This window comes from Gymnogyps californianus, chromosome 2 (assembly GCF_018139145.2).
Source record: "Gymnogyps californianus isolate 813 chromosome 2, ASM1813914v2, whole genome shotgun sequence".
NCBI lineage: Eukaryota > Metazoa > Chordata > Aves > Accipitriformes > Cathartidae > Gymnogyps > Gymnogyps californianus.
The window spans coordinates 22,916,648-22,931,235 of record NC_059472.1 but is presented as its reverse complement, the minus strand read 5'-3'; the positions used below and the strand labels follow the sequence as shown (position 1 = coordinate 22,931,235).

Sequence of the window (14,588 nt, the reverse complement as noted above, 5' to 3'; positions counted from 1 at the left end):
TGTTTTTCTAGACGACACTGATACAGTTACATTTTTCTAGTTGTTGCAGTAGAGCAGTTTGAAGCTGCAAATACCTGACAGTTGCATTTACCTGACCCCATGCCTGGTGTTGTTCTCAGGTTCCCAGAGATAAAAGGCTGTTGTCTGTTAACAAAGTGAGTGATAATCAAGAAGACCAAGATAAAAGGTACAGTATTATTCAAAATCATACACCTGGCTACTAACAGTGTTGATCAGTTGTGAACTGAAGGAACTATGATAGCCTGAGGGTTTATGGTTTTCTTCCAAAAGATAAAAGAATGAAGACTGTTTTGGGAAGCAAACTTTACTCCTTTTTACTTTTAATTTATTAAAAAAATTGAACAGTGTTATTAAACGTGGAATTTGCAAAGTAGCAGAAAGTTTCATGATTTGTTTGTGTTTCATTTTGTTGTTTTGCTGCTGCTGAGATTAGTAAAATCAGATTATATTGACAGTTGGCTATTGGCTGCTTTTCTTTCAATTTTCTTCTTCTAGAGCAAAAAGTGAGTAGTTTGGCCTCAGTAACCTGATTTATACAGTTTTATTTAACATAACTTAGGGTCTGCCCAGAAGCAAGTAAAGTAACTCTCTTAAAATCATTTGCTCAAAATGTTTTTCTCCTCTCAGATTTCAGCCTTCCTCTGTAGGCTAAAAGTGACTTGAAGAGTCAGAGGAAGCTGACTCGTTATTAAGAGTCAGCCTTTATTAAGACTTGTGGGCAAGAGAGTGTATATTTATGTAGAAAGAACTAAGTTTTTACATATAGGAAGGTATCTTCATGTAAAATTATAGTGGAGAGAAGCTACACAGGGTTTGTTTCAATGTAGCTAATTTGGGACAGCCTTAGATGGTCTTCACTAACTGTGTAAGGTGAAAGTTTAAATAGGTAGTAGTATAAATTCACTGTTTCAAAACAGAATATGAAACTTTTTGAGGGACAGTTTTTCTTCTGCGAATGCCAGAGAAGTTCCTAAGTTGAGTGTGATTGACAAAACTGTCCTTCAGTGGCAAGCCAAGAGAGAGGAACTGTAATGTCAGAACATATATCCTGGGTTGAAAACAAAGCAGTGTGTTACACCTACTAAAAGTTTTACGAGTTAACAATTTTATGTCAGTGCAACTACTATCAGCAATCAGATTGCTTTCAATAGCAACCATGGGTAGACGTGGGAATACTGCTGGAGGTTACCTTGCAGCCGCTATAGTTACTGATCTACTCTGATACAATGGGATTCCTGGGCTTGCTCTTTCAGAAGAGCATTGGTACCAGTTACACAAACAGTAATAGTCTGTCAACAGCCTGAAAGAGCATGCATCAGCGTATGGATTTTAGTGTTGATATTCTGCCTATTTCACATGCGAATTATCTACTGTGAGTAATCCATACCTTGCCTTACTCTTTATGCTTATTTTGTGTCTAAAGGCTGTTGCACTGGTGGATTGATTTTGCATCCAAATTATAAGCCAAGGCACAAGCAACCCCGGATACCCAGAATGTATTGTAACAAGTCATACCGATTATAGGTCAAATAAAATGTATTATCTTTCCCTAGCTGTTAAAGAGCTCTGGACCTCTCTGCCTTATGATGTCTTTTGCCTAGTGTTTGTTAATGTACTGCTGCTTATGGCAATGGCTTATCAGAGTTGAAAGATCTCCTTCCCTGCCATCTAAGAGCATTAAGCTGTTTAAGGAGGAGATTTACTCTCTCAGGACAGTTCATAACATTTTTTGGTTTTGTCTCACAGAAATTGTCTTAATACTACGGAAGCTCAGAGTAATTTAAGTGGGGGAGAGAACCGTGTGCAAGTCCTGAAGACGGTGCCAGTTAACCTTTCCTTGAACCAAGATCCTTTGGAGTCGTCCAAAAGGGAATACAACACAAATGTATCTGGGAGCTCGACGCCCATCACGGGGACTGGAGTGACTGTGGTTAAAGCAGAGGAGTTCACCCCTGTTTTTATGACCCCTCAAGCACACTATGCAAGAGGAGAAAATGAGGAGCACCGAGGGGTTATCTTTGAACCATATGAAGTGTCCAACATTGCTCCCCACACAAATTATCTCAAAGATGACCAGCGCAGTACTCCTGACAGTACGTACAGCGACACCTTCAAAGACGGAGGAACAGAAGTAAGTTTTTTCACCCCAAATTAGCATCTAAGAACTCAATAAAAAGCTGTAAACAAGATAAGGAGATTTGAGCTTGTAAACAAGATAAGGAGATTTGAGCTGTCCACAAGAGCCATTAGAAGAACAGTGATGCTTATTTCAACAAATTCATCTCTGCTCCTTGCTGTGTTCCTGTCAGTCTGTGCTCTGATTATAGGGGAGCATCATGAGGCGTTTCAGAAGCCAGTTTTAAAGTTGTTTGTTGGAAACTCTGAGAATACTAGATACTGATCTTTTGTCTTCTGGGATATTGTGTCAAGTAGAGGATAGTTGCTATTCTGAAGGAAGGTTTGTTTTCCCTTACCAAGATTGGCCTTCAGACCTCTTCTTAACAGTAAGAAATAGCAGCCACTTTGTAACTGGGAAATTCTTAATGTTCTTTTGAAAGTGCAAATGAGCAGTGTCAGCCTCTGCTGCTAGATAAACCCAAGTAATTTATTCAGAAGCTGTCTGTTGCACTAAGCTTTACTCTGCAACATGGGCAAGTGAGAAAAAGTAGTAGAATTAGGTGACTAGAGGGGAATGGAGAAGTTAACAGGCAGGGAAAGACTCTGGTGCATGTATATGTAGGGGAATGAGGAGAAGGAGAAGAGAGACAAGGAGCTACCTTGTAACTATTTTACAGTTATACTGAGGCAAAGTAATTATACCATCAGCTTTAATATGGTAAGTACCCTCTGGCTGGTTTTGCCTGCTGCAGAATAATGCAAACAAGCCAGAAATGTAGAAAGGTAAAAATTATTTAAAGCTGACAGTACCTCTGCAAATAATTAGAGATATTAGGTGGTAAAACTCTCCTCGGATTTTTCTCCTCCAACTGTATGAAATTGTAAATTTCATAATTTACTTTCAAAACAAAAGTACAAGGCAAGCTACATTAAGACTGAGTTACTCTGACTGAATATATAAGAAATTTACTGTGTGTTTGTGTATGTGTATTATAGAAAAGTAAATTGTCTCTACACAAGTATCATAGATCAGGATGTCTGGAGGTGAAATCCATTTTCAGATATAGAACACATTTAGGCCAACTAAATGAATAATTAACGAAGAAATCTAGCTTGCCATTGAAAAATCAGTAAGATCAAACCTTGGATTAGAAACACTGCTCTGCATTATCAAGTCACATCATTTCAGCTATTTTTCATTGTTACTGATAAATGGCTCTTTATGCGAGTCCAGTGGTACCATACCTGTGGCTTTCCCTGGGGTGCTGTAGCTGAATGATTCCATTACGCCGGTTTGTTCTGGGACGCGCTGCTGAGAGTTACCCGAACAGCCAGTCTGCGCTGTGCAAAGTGCTGTTGAATGTGCAAAGTTATTTAACTTGGAGGTAAAAAGGGAATTTACATCTATACGTTCGCCCTGCATCCCAAACTCCATGTTATGGTGATTGTTGTTACGATGGTATGTTTTGCATCCCAAACTCCATGTTATGGTAATTTTGTTACAATGGTAATATTTTGTTACATGTTTTTTAAAATGATTGGTTAATAATAGGGTATGATACTTGTCACCTAGGCTTTCTTTACAGTCTGTGGAGAAAGAGGCAGTTCAAATCTGATTGCCAAAAGTGGGTGGAATGGTTTGCCAGGTGCACTCCTCTCCATCTTCTCTTCCACTATTAACTGTACAGGGAGACTGAACAACTAACTTTAACTAGGTGCCCATCTGTAGCTGTTAGGTGTGGTGTGTGCCACTGTTAGTGGCTTTCCAGCCCCAAACGCTGACATGCATGTGGCACAGGAGCAGGAAGAGCTTTCGCATCCTGCTGCAGCCTCACTCAACACTTAGCTTGTCCCTTAGTTTTTTTCTCAACTGCCCAAATCCCAGGATGTGCTTCGCCCCTGTGGTGCTCTCACTGCTTCTCCAGCCACGTGCTGTTGTGTAGGGACAGCTGTATGAAGCAGGTGTGGGGAGAGCATAAGGTAAAACGTCAAAACATACCAAAAGAGAAGCTTGTGCTAAATTAGTGTTTAAAGTAGGAATACAGTTGTTCTTAGTAGTTTTCCTGTTCACTTGGTGAGAATGGCTGGGTTTGGCTGCAGCGGATTTGCTGTGATACCTGCTCAATTTTTAAACACATCATGAATAGGTATTTAGAAATTGTTTCAAAATGTTTATTGGGTGACTTAGTTCTGTTATACTGAAGGAGTGCTAAGTCTTTATAGATCCTTGTGGTAGTGGACACTTTGGTCAATCACTTGCTATGTTCTTCAGACACAGTTTTAATAATTATATAAATATACCTTTCTCATCTCTTTCATGTTCTTATTTAGCTGTGATTAATTTATTAGTCCTTTATAGTATACACTGAATTTTCAAGGATAGGTAAGTAAATTGAATGTTTTTCACAATGTCAACCTCTAGCGTTCATATAAAATGTGACTAGCATGTTAATGTGGGACCATCTTTATTGTAATACCCCTCAGATGTTAGATTTCTTAGAGTATTTAGCTTATCTATTCTACTGCTCATGGATCCTTGACTTTTGATCTCCAGGAAATATTCCTAACCAGTACATAATACCTTTGTACTTAGCTAGTATCTGACTGGATATTTGTTGTGGTACAGTTGTGCGTAAGGTAAAATTAAAAACCATTTTCAAAATTGCCTGACCTGACACTTCTGGAAACAAAACAGCTTTTAATTGCTAACTGGTGATCACAAAAGAAATCCTGGAGATTAAATGTAATGATCCATCAGTGAATCAGAGAGACATTAGCAAAAACATGTTTCAGGCAAAAGGCAAGCCAAGAAGAAGCATCAGGGCTTACATAGTAGAGTACAAACGGGCTTGTTTGCTCAGGAAGACAGAGTACAAATCCTTGTTTAGTGTGTGCAAAAAGATTTCATTTTTTCAGAATTCCACCTCTTGATGTAATTTTTTTTTTTTTGATAGATGTGTTTTCATTTTTTAAAGAGCGACTGTAGGTCTCCTTTCATCTGGTAAAGTGTGCGTTTTGCTCAAACAGAATCTTATATTGAAGGTAAAATACTTTCTTAGCCTGCGTCACCACTCCTATTCAAAATAGACAGTATTGCAATCTAAATTTTTGTCAGCATTTCATTGTAGGCCTTAAGGACAGCTGACCACACACATATTTTTAAATAAAGCAAAACAAAACAAAAAGTGAGGGGTCCTTAAAGAAACATAATTCTACTTTTGTTGGTATTTGCATTTTGATTGTATCAGACTATATTTAATTGTTGTTTTTATTTTTCAGAAGTATCGCAGTGTGTCAGTGGGGGCTGAAGAATATATTTACGAACAAACAAGGTATGGCGTAAGCTTTGAAATGTGTTGACTGGCATCACATAGGAATGTATCGAGGAGAGGCTGCCTATGTCCACTTCCCACCCTCCCTTTCATCACCCTGGGGCACCTGCAGGGTTCCCTTGATGCTGCCCAGCATTACTCTCCCTTTCTTCTCCTGTGCATGTTAGCTTTCATATCTGACCACTTTGTATCTTCATCTATTATCTTCCCTCAGCATTGTTTTAAGTTAGTAACTCCTCTGAAGCCCCCCAGAGATATGTGAAGTTAAAACTGTTAAGAGAGGTCCCCCAGGTAACAGGGCACAGCTTTGACAGCCAGGTCATGCAGAATCTTCCCCACATTTCAGGATGGCAGGATGCACAAGTCAGATGTCCAGGATGGTTGAAATGGTTCCACCAACCTTATGGAATTCCCATCTTTATTTTTCTCTTCTGTTTTTTTTTAGCTACTCCTAGTAGGTTTTCTGGGAAACCCTCTATCTTTTTACCCTGCTTGTTGTGGTAGTTCATGTTTTCCTATAAAATAATATAAATGAAATATCTATTACAAACCATGTAAAAAAAAGTAAGAATTCAAAAAAGTTTTTAAAAAAGTTTCAAAAATTGAAGTTTGGAAGGAATAGTGTCCTCCCTAAGCACAGAAAAATGCATGTGTAGAACGGGCAAACACTGCAGAGTCACTTTAACTAATAAAGGCTGTGATCAGTAAAGTTTATAAGCTGATGCTTCATTTCATGCTTGTGAATAGTTCTGTTTATATCTGAGAGATTACTCTCACTTTAGAAACAGGAACATGCCTACATATTTTTCCTGGAGTAGGCATATGACTGCTTCTGTAGTGGAGGTTCCTTACAGCTTGATCTTTTTTCTGAGGAATATTAAAACAATCATTAACTGCAGTGAGCTCAGAACTGAGTCATTATATAGGCAGTACATATGAAACAGATATTTAGCAAAGACTGCTCACTTACTACACTGGATATTTATAAAACTGAATCCTGAAGCATTAGTATGGTTAACAGTTCTCAGGTATTAAGTCTTTCATGCTATGGCCCAGGTCCACGTTAGAAAGAAACTCCAAACGCGCATTAAGAAAAATGAAATACATCTTTCCTGGGAGTTACCTGGAAGTGATAGGTGCTCAGAAATGAAAACTTTAGGTTGAAAAAAAGAAGTGGTGAATATGAAAGTAATTGGAAGCCTGATAGAAGATCCCTTAATGACTACACGGGGCTTTAGTTAAGACTCACGGTGAGATTCAGAATAGTATTATAATCATTTGAGTGACTGCAGTAAGTTTTAAGGGTAATAGTAATCCTCCTGCTATAGGGCACGCTTTGATTGCCAGCTGGGAACAAGAAGAAAATTCCCAAGTGGTACCACACAGAGACTGCAAAATCGGCCAGGTGCAGCGTGTCTGGGATTTACATTTTTTTGATGTCTTTCTGAAACATACAGAATGCCAGGAAACAGAAGACCAGACCATGGCAGACTGTAGGCAGCTCTGTTAAGACACCGTGTGTCTGACTGGTTCATCCTAAGCCCTTCTCGGCACGCATCCTCGTTATGCCTTCTGTTTGGTGGGAGGTTTTGAGGTGCATTTCCCAGGGCACTCAGCGTGCTTTGGTATGCGTCATGCAGCAGTCTTGCAGCACGCAACCTGCAGTCCCTTCGTGTGACACTAAATCAGAGGACGTGCCCCCACCGCTAATGGGCGGTCAATCCATAGGACAAGCATATGGAGTGGGACGGATGCTGGGTCCGCAGCACCAGTGGTTCTACTCTTCCAGTCCGCTCGGACAGGAACGTACTGCTTGCCAGTGTCGACAGAGCCTCTGTTCCCCTTGCACACAGGACAGAGGGACTGTGGCAGCGCACACCAGGGTGGGCGTCAGCGGAGGGGACCGCAGTCCCCTTTGTGCTGCCTGCCCACTGTGCATGAGAGCCTTTGTGTGGGCAGCAACTGCATTGTTGGGAAGCGCTGGTACTGCCATCAGTAGGTTGGGTGGGTATAGGTTAGTGTTTGCTTTTTACCTTAGTTTTGCTTTGATTTGTAACTTTTAAGCAAGTAGAAAAATGACTAGATTTCCATTTATAAGCTTAGAAATCATCTTCATTTGATTGAATGATTGATACTAAACTAAATAATTGATACTAAACTGTCTGAAACTTCTTCCGTTGGATGGAAAGACAGTGGATCAGGTTATTTTTTTTCTTCTACCTTCTCTTCAAGTGGGGATTTAAATGTTATTATTATTCATGCATTTTAGTGATTTCTTTTTTCCATTGGATAGTTAAAAATGTTTTTGTCTTCCTCTTATTTCCGTATTGCTGTGGCAGTGTTATGGTGATCCAGAGTATTTGCTTGAACTAGAAAGTACTGTTGTTTTGGACCAACATATTCCTGCTTTTGGTTCTACTCCAGCACTGCTTGAATACTTTGCTGAATTAGGACCTTTGTGAAAATGCTTCCCCCATATCTCCAGTTTGTGAGGACATCCTGCAAGTGACTCCTTGCATTAAGCTTCCTGTGGTGACCAAATGCAGTTTGAAGAGAAGATTTATTCTGCAAGGTTAACATTATTTTTCATTTAAGAGAATGTGAGGAGCTGCAGGCATCATTTTTATTGGATTATTGTTCAAACCCATTATTGGAGGAGGCGGCTGGAAGAGGCTCTGTGAAAATTGTGTTCAGCTAACAGTTCACTAGTTAATGGAGCTTTAACTTTTCATGGTTTGAGAACTGCTTTAAAGGTGGAAAGTTCTCCTGTGAAGGGGGGTCTTTTCTAAAATCTGACTTTCAACACAAGAGCAAACTCACTTTTTCTCTAATTTTTGTCTTTTTCTAAAGGGAGGTTACTTGATTACAGATACAACTAAATGTAGGTACTTTGTTCTGTCTGATTAATTTTGAGAAGGCGGCTTGTAAAAACATTGATTGCATGTTGTCTTTAAACAAATGAACCTACTGTCCCTTCTGGTTATATTCCTTCTCTGCACTGTGCTGAAAGTAGCAGTTGGACTTTCCATTGTCCATGTCCATCTTTTGCAACAAGTTTTATTCTGGTTTTTTTTGGGGGGGGTGGGGGTGGTGTTTGTTTGTTTTTTTTTAATTTCTCTTTCTGTGACACTTCTAACTTTAAATGTCTGTGGAGGTAGCTGATTTCCTGCAAATTATACTGAATTCCCTCCTGGTATTTGACACTCTCACTGTGGGGTGCATAGTCTTGTACTTCATGATGGTTCTTTTCAGAGAAAGTAAAGATGTAGTCTTTGATCCAAGAGACTTACAGTCGAGATATTTTTATGCTTGATTGTCAGATCTGATGAACTTGAAAAAAGAAAATTGCATTTTTAAATACCTGTGTGACCTTTTCCTGGAATTTTATTATTAGTGTCTTATGCCTTGCTTATACAATGCATAAAATATGTAATAAATGGGGACAAAGAGAAAAGGAGAAAGTGGTATGGATTTCGTTGGTGTTTCTCTCCCTGTCTTTTCAGCAGCACTTTTCAGTATACGCTAGAAGCTACCAAATCTCTGCGTCAAAAGCAAGGGGAGGGGCCCATGACCTACTTGAACAAAGGACAGTTCTACGCCATCACCCTGAGCGAAACGGGTGACAACAAATGTTTCCGGCATCCCATCAGCAAAGTCAGGGTATAGTCCAATTTCTTTCTTAGATGGGAATGGAGCTCTACAGATAAATGTAGTTGTGTTTGGTTGGTTTTTAATTATTTTTTTCTTGTGGGAGAGGACAGAGCAAGCTTACTCTTACGCCCAATGTGAAGGTGGGAGAGTAATAATGATGGTGGTCTCAAATATTTTTGGGTCCAGTTTTTTCAAAGTGTGATCTTATGAGTTGATTATATACGTATCTGCCCCAGTTTATGGTTTGGCAGAATGGTAATTGCACAGATATTGCACTTGACATTGGTGAACTTATCATTGCCATGATTAAAGAAAAAGAGAACTGCTACATCTACTGTGTAAGTCCATCTTCATTCACTTGTGCACTTCAGTGGCTGCTTTCCAGTGCATTGCAGATAAAATGTGAAGAGTTGAAGCCGTCCTTTGTGAAATAAATTTTAAACCACTTACATCATATAAGTGTGAGCTTTCACTTGGTATTCACCCAGAAGTATGACCAAATGGATGATTTGCATCTTAGATTCCGTGGGTAGAACTGGAGCTTGGATATTCAGCAACATCTGCCTGGTGAACAGGCCTCTGGATTTCCCTGGTAATGTTTTTGAGTAAGCAAATCCTAACCCAGTAACCTTGGAATGAACAATGAGCCTCAGAGTTGCTGCCCTGCAAATTTCACCCTGAAGCTGACAGGGCTGCATATGTATGAGGCTGCAAAAGTGTTTCCATCCAAATAAATGAAGTACCATAAAAATGTTGTGACTTTAGTTGAAGGAACCAATGAAAGTCAACGTGAGCAGTGAAGCAGACAACAATCTATATGTTTCTATTGTATATTAAGTTTAGAGAGACTCTTCCTAAAGAGAGGCAATGATTTGTAAACCTGAATAGCAGTTAATTTTTAGCCTGGTTTCCTAAGGACATGAGGCTGATGATGGCGTTTCGTTGTTGGCTGAAGCTGATCTAAGACTTCTCTGCTGCTGAAAAGTCTCTCTCCCTGCCAGCCACCTGTTCCTTCCCCCTTTGTGGTGCCAGCTCTAGCACTTGTACAGCTGAAACAGGAGTCAGGAGCTCACTGGTCTGGCTGAAAACCAGTCCTCATAAGTCTGATTCACTGCACAGCCACATGAGTTTTGAAGCTGTGGCAGCAGAAGGGTGGAACTTGTAAAGGAGAGATGAGACCATTTCTTTTGGAGGATATACAGTTTACAGAAGATTGTGAAACCAAATGCAACTTTCACGATCATGTTCTGTTTGCCAGGCCCCCAGCCCAGCGACTGTTGAATTTATCGCCAATTCCATCCAAACCTGACAGAGGGGCAAGAGGTTTTGAAGGTATTAAACCTCTGCAAGTTCCATGTAAGTGGTTCATAGAGGAAAAAGATTAATGCTGTCCTTGGTGGAAAAGCTACAGTCTGCGCTGCCAATTCTGGTTAGTGCATCAGCTGGCCAGCTAGCACATACCTGATGGCCAGCCAATATGCATATGCATAACTCAGGACTCATCCACAGCATGTACTGCCTTGTGCCCACACAGTAGCTAGACATGGAAGACGCAGTGATGACGTTCGGCTTTTATAGGTGGAAAGGAGAAGATCACAGAGCACGTGAAGTGTTATGGTGGTGATCATGAATCAATTGTGATCCAGCTCCTTGGCTTATGAAACAGCTTGTTGGTGTTTTTTGAGCTTGGTGACTCAGGGTTAAAGGAAGAAAGGGAACAAAAGAGGATATTTAAAAGTGATTTTTTTTCCTCTGCGATTTCTTTTCACTTCAGTTTACCTAGTATGAGCATTCTTTCATCGTTTTGTGTTTCGTTTTGCTTGCCTACAGCAGGGCTTTTTTGAAAAGCCTTTATTACTCATGTGAAGTTTTGCATAAAGTTTCAATCTGTTTCTTTTGAATCATGCAGTTTAACAAAGGGAATTCAGAACTTGAACTGAAAAGCTCAGCATATCTCAGTAAACAGTCACACTGAGTTTGTCATTAAATACATGTACGCAGGAGTCCTGCTCCTGAGCAGGGTATTTGGGCTATGTACGCTAAAACTGAAAATGTCCTGCCTTTAGCCAGTGAGTCTAAGCTCCATAACAACACATCCCTTTACAGTGTAATGTCATCTTCCAGAGTGACAAGGAATCTGAACTCCAACACTTGGACTGCACTTGGATCAGAATTGGAATTGGGGATCCTCTGACTTTGAAATGACCACTTTTTACTTCAGGCAACTTGGATTTCTTAAATCTAAGAATACAACTAAATTTTATTTGAACTATCAAGAACATAATATTAGGTCCTGCATTATTTTAAAACTACATTTCTTCTGCCCTGAGATTTTAAGTGCATTGCAATATTGGACTGGAATAAAAACCCAGCAATCTTCTGCAACCCAAGTACTGGGGGAGGGCGGTGACTGGATCAGCATTAGGGGCATATGGGAGATTTTAATTTTTGTGTTTCGGACTGTTAATTACATATAACTAATGCAAGTTCTGTTGATTTTCTTAGAGTGTGGTCATGGTTGTTTTCAGTGAGGATAAAAACAGAGACGAACAGCTGAAATACTGGAAATACTGGCATTCCCGGCAGCACACAGCTAAACAGAGGGTCCTCGACATTGGTGAGTGTAAGAGGATGTCCAAATGTTTCAGGGAAGATTGCAGAATGTGGAAAGCTCTGGTACCTTGCATAGGGATGTGGTGGCATATACTGGCAATGGCTGCAAGGCTTGTACCACTGTTTTTAGCAATGGCTCATCCCTGCTAGGATTGGGCTATGGGTTCTATGAAGCAGGATGGAGACCATGCAGAAGGAATGGTCCTCAGTAGTCACAAAGAAGAGCTGCCCCTTGCATGTGTATTTAGTGGTGTTCCACCTTCAGCTGCTGGGAAGTTGAGGTCCGCACCTCCTCAGGAGTGGCAGAGTGTTTGTTTCCCTTAGTTCTTCAAAGGCTGATCCCCTCTGATCCGGTAATAGTAGCAGCCCACATAACGGTTATGTTAGCTAATCTGATGTGTAAATGCAGCCTGAGAGTGAAGATGCCATCATTATGGTGACTGCAAAGGAGCGCACAGGACTCCTACGCCCCCAGTTTTTGAGTCTTGTCGGTATCAGAGAGAAGTGAGGCAGAAGCGAGCTCTGGTGTGCTATCCTGAGAGACCTGTTTACTGTTCATCCCGTCTGAGGTATTTACAAGCCCATTGCAGCCACAACTGCCTTATCCGCACGCTTGGGAGATTCTAGCAGAGGAAGAACACGTACCTGCTGCCAGGGAGCCTGAAGTTGAAATCTGTGGGAGTGTCTAGACATCAAGCGCTTCTCCCCTCCCACATGCAGTTTACACATGCAGCCATCTGCAGCCGATTCCAGTCAAAGGAGTCGGCAAGACCAAAGCAGACAAAGTCTATCTTGTTTTGACCGCCTGAGGGAACCAAACCATTGAATGGCAGGAATGAGAGGGGGCAGAGAGGTGGGGGGAAAAAAAGCAGGGTTACTTGTAGAGAACACTGCAAGACTTCAGGGATGATTGAACAGGGGTGATCAGGGAATCAGTCCCCAAGTGGTCCTACTCATGCAGTGCCTTTCGACTTTCAAATGCTGCAGCCTCTGCTGTGGCTGGCATTATTTAAAGTCAAGTGTTTTTGGTCAAAGCAGCTCTTCCTGAATCTCCTCTCTGCCTCTTGTCTTACCATCGTAGTTCTGGCTGAACCATTTCCCCAACCTTTTTTTTTTTTTTTTTTTTTTTGTCCTTTGGGGTAGTTAAGGCAGTAAAACCTCCACCCCAGACCAAATGACTCCTATCATGACATGTTAAAAGAGCAAGTATGCCACGTCACAGCTATTTCTGAAGGCTGCGTGTTTTTCTGTGCTAGTCCCTACAAGCTTGCAGTGCTAATGCTCATACCTTCGAAAGTATGTGCTGAGGAGCTCGTTCCACTGCAGTGCCAACACCCTTCGACTCCACTGCACTCGTGGTGTACCGGCACATTTCAGTCCCCTTACCTGAATGAGTCAGCTTATGATGTGTATTCTGTAAAATACTGCTCTGCAAAAGAAGTGCTGTGCATGAGCTCTGTGTTTATCTGTGTTAAAGTGAATGTCTTTTATGTTTCCATTAGTTTGAGATGAAATAGGTCTGTGCTGACTTTTGAGGCACTCTGGCGCATATTCTTTATTTGGACTGCAAACATGAGCAAAGCCCGATGTAGTAAGACTTTCTGATATAGCACTCCCTGTCAGATGTAAGAACTATAAGAGCACAGTTCACCTCAGAGTTTCCAGAAGAAAGACCTACATGTTGCTCAGCAGTGTTTTCTTGAGAACAACTGAAATATGGCCTTAGCTCTTACCAAGTACAGTGTTTCTGAAGTACATTTCATTTTCTTTTGGACTTACATTGTGGATATTGGGCTTATTAGGGCAGAAAGGCTTCCAACTACATTTCCCATACAAGCATCAAGCTGCATTTAGCAAAATCTTCCAGTTTTATTATCAGATGATCTAACTGAGCAACTTCATCCAAATTTGAAGTTGGCCCTGCTTTGAGCAGGAGTAGGGTAGGAGTTGAACCAGATAACCTCCAGGGGTCCCTTCCAAGCTAAATTATTGTGTGGCTTTATGAAGATTTCCCTTTACATTAGAAATGGAGATCCTTGAAGGGCTCCTGTAAAGGAATCCTGAGTTAGTGTCCAGGCCCTGTGTAGTTAACAGAGAGAATTAGGTGTCTATGAGGGAGATTAGCATACCAGGATACGCCATGGAGAACCATATAAGCAGGCAGTGAGAGAAGCTTGCTAAGGACAGTGGTTTGTATCAGATTTGTCCCATCTTCAGGGCATGGTCTGGCAATCTGCTGGTAGCCCTACTTCTCTTTTATTTTGGATTTCACTCCAACTATCAACAGTATATAAAGGGTTAATCATGTATTAGGCTCCTTTAAAACTATCTGTGAATAGCCATAAATCTGTGTAACCTGTTCCATAGATGTTTATAATAATATTATTTTAACTTAATGTTTGTAGCATGTGTTTAACATCTGTGAATCATTTTTAATTGTTTATGAATGCACTTTTAATCTAGAGCATGACTTGGTCCTTAGCAGGCAGAGGATGAAATTAATTTGGGATGTTCTAGTTCTGGGGTCCAGCTATTCAGCCCTCAGGTAGGGGTGATGACTTTGCTTGTACTGCTTTCCCCAGTGGCACAGGTCTGTCTGTCTGCCTTCTGGCCTGCAGTTACATTCTGGAGATCAGAGGAAATAGAGTGACTTGTTCCCTCACTCCAGACATGCAGGGGTCACTGCTTTAATTTGTTTTGTGTACTGGCTGGTGCACCTCCTGGGAGGAAGGGTGGTTGAATGGATTAGATGCGGTATGGGGTCTGAAGATGCATTGATATTAATAGGATAAGCATGTACTTACATGTAAGCAAGTCCTTAGTGCTTGAGGAATAAACCTGAGGAAATGACGC

General features: G+C 40.8%; 1 protein-coding gene across 3 annotated transcripts in view; it reads left to right on the top strand.

The window, feature by feature from the left end:
* The window catches only part of GRHL2 (grainyhead like transcription factor 2), a 66,145-nt gene that overhangs the window by 16,276 nt on the left and 35,281 nt on the right, over positions 1–14,588 (top strand). For 2 of the 3 annotated variants that reach the window (XM_050891690.1, XM_050891689.1), the window contains exons 3-7: positions 120–187; positions 1,768–2,152; positions 5,419–5,471; positions 8,975–9,131; positions 11,628–11,739. In XM_050891690.1, coding sequence (XP_050747647.1) covers positions 120–187; positions 1,768–2,152; positions 5,419–5,471; positions 8,975–9,131; positions 11,628–11,739 — 775 coding nt within the window. The remainder of the gene's footprint in view (positions 1–119; positions 188–1,767; positions 2,153–5,418; positions 5,472–8,974; positions 9,132–11,627; positions 11,740–14,588) is intronic. The other variant, XM_050891691.1, reaches the window with a different exon arrangement.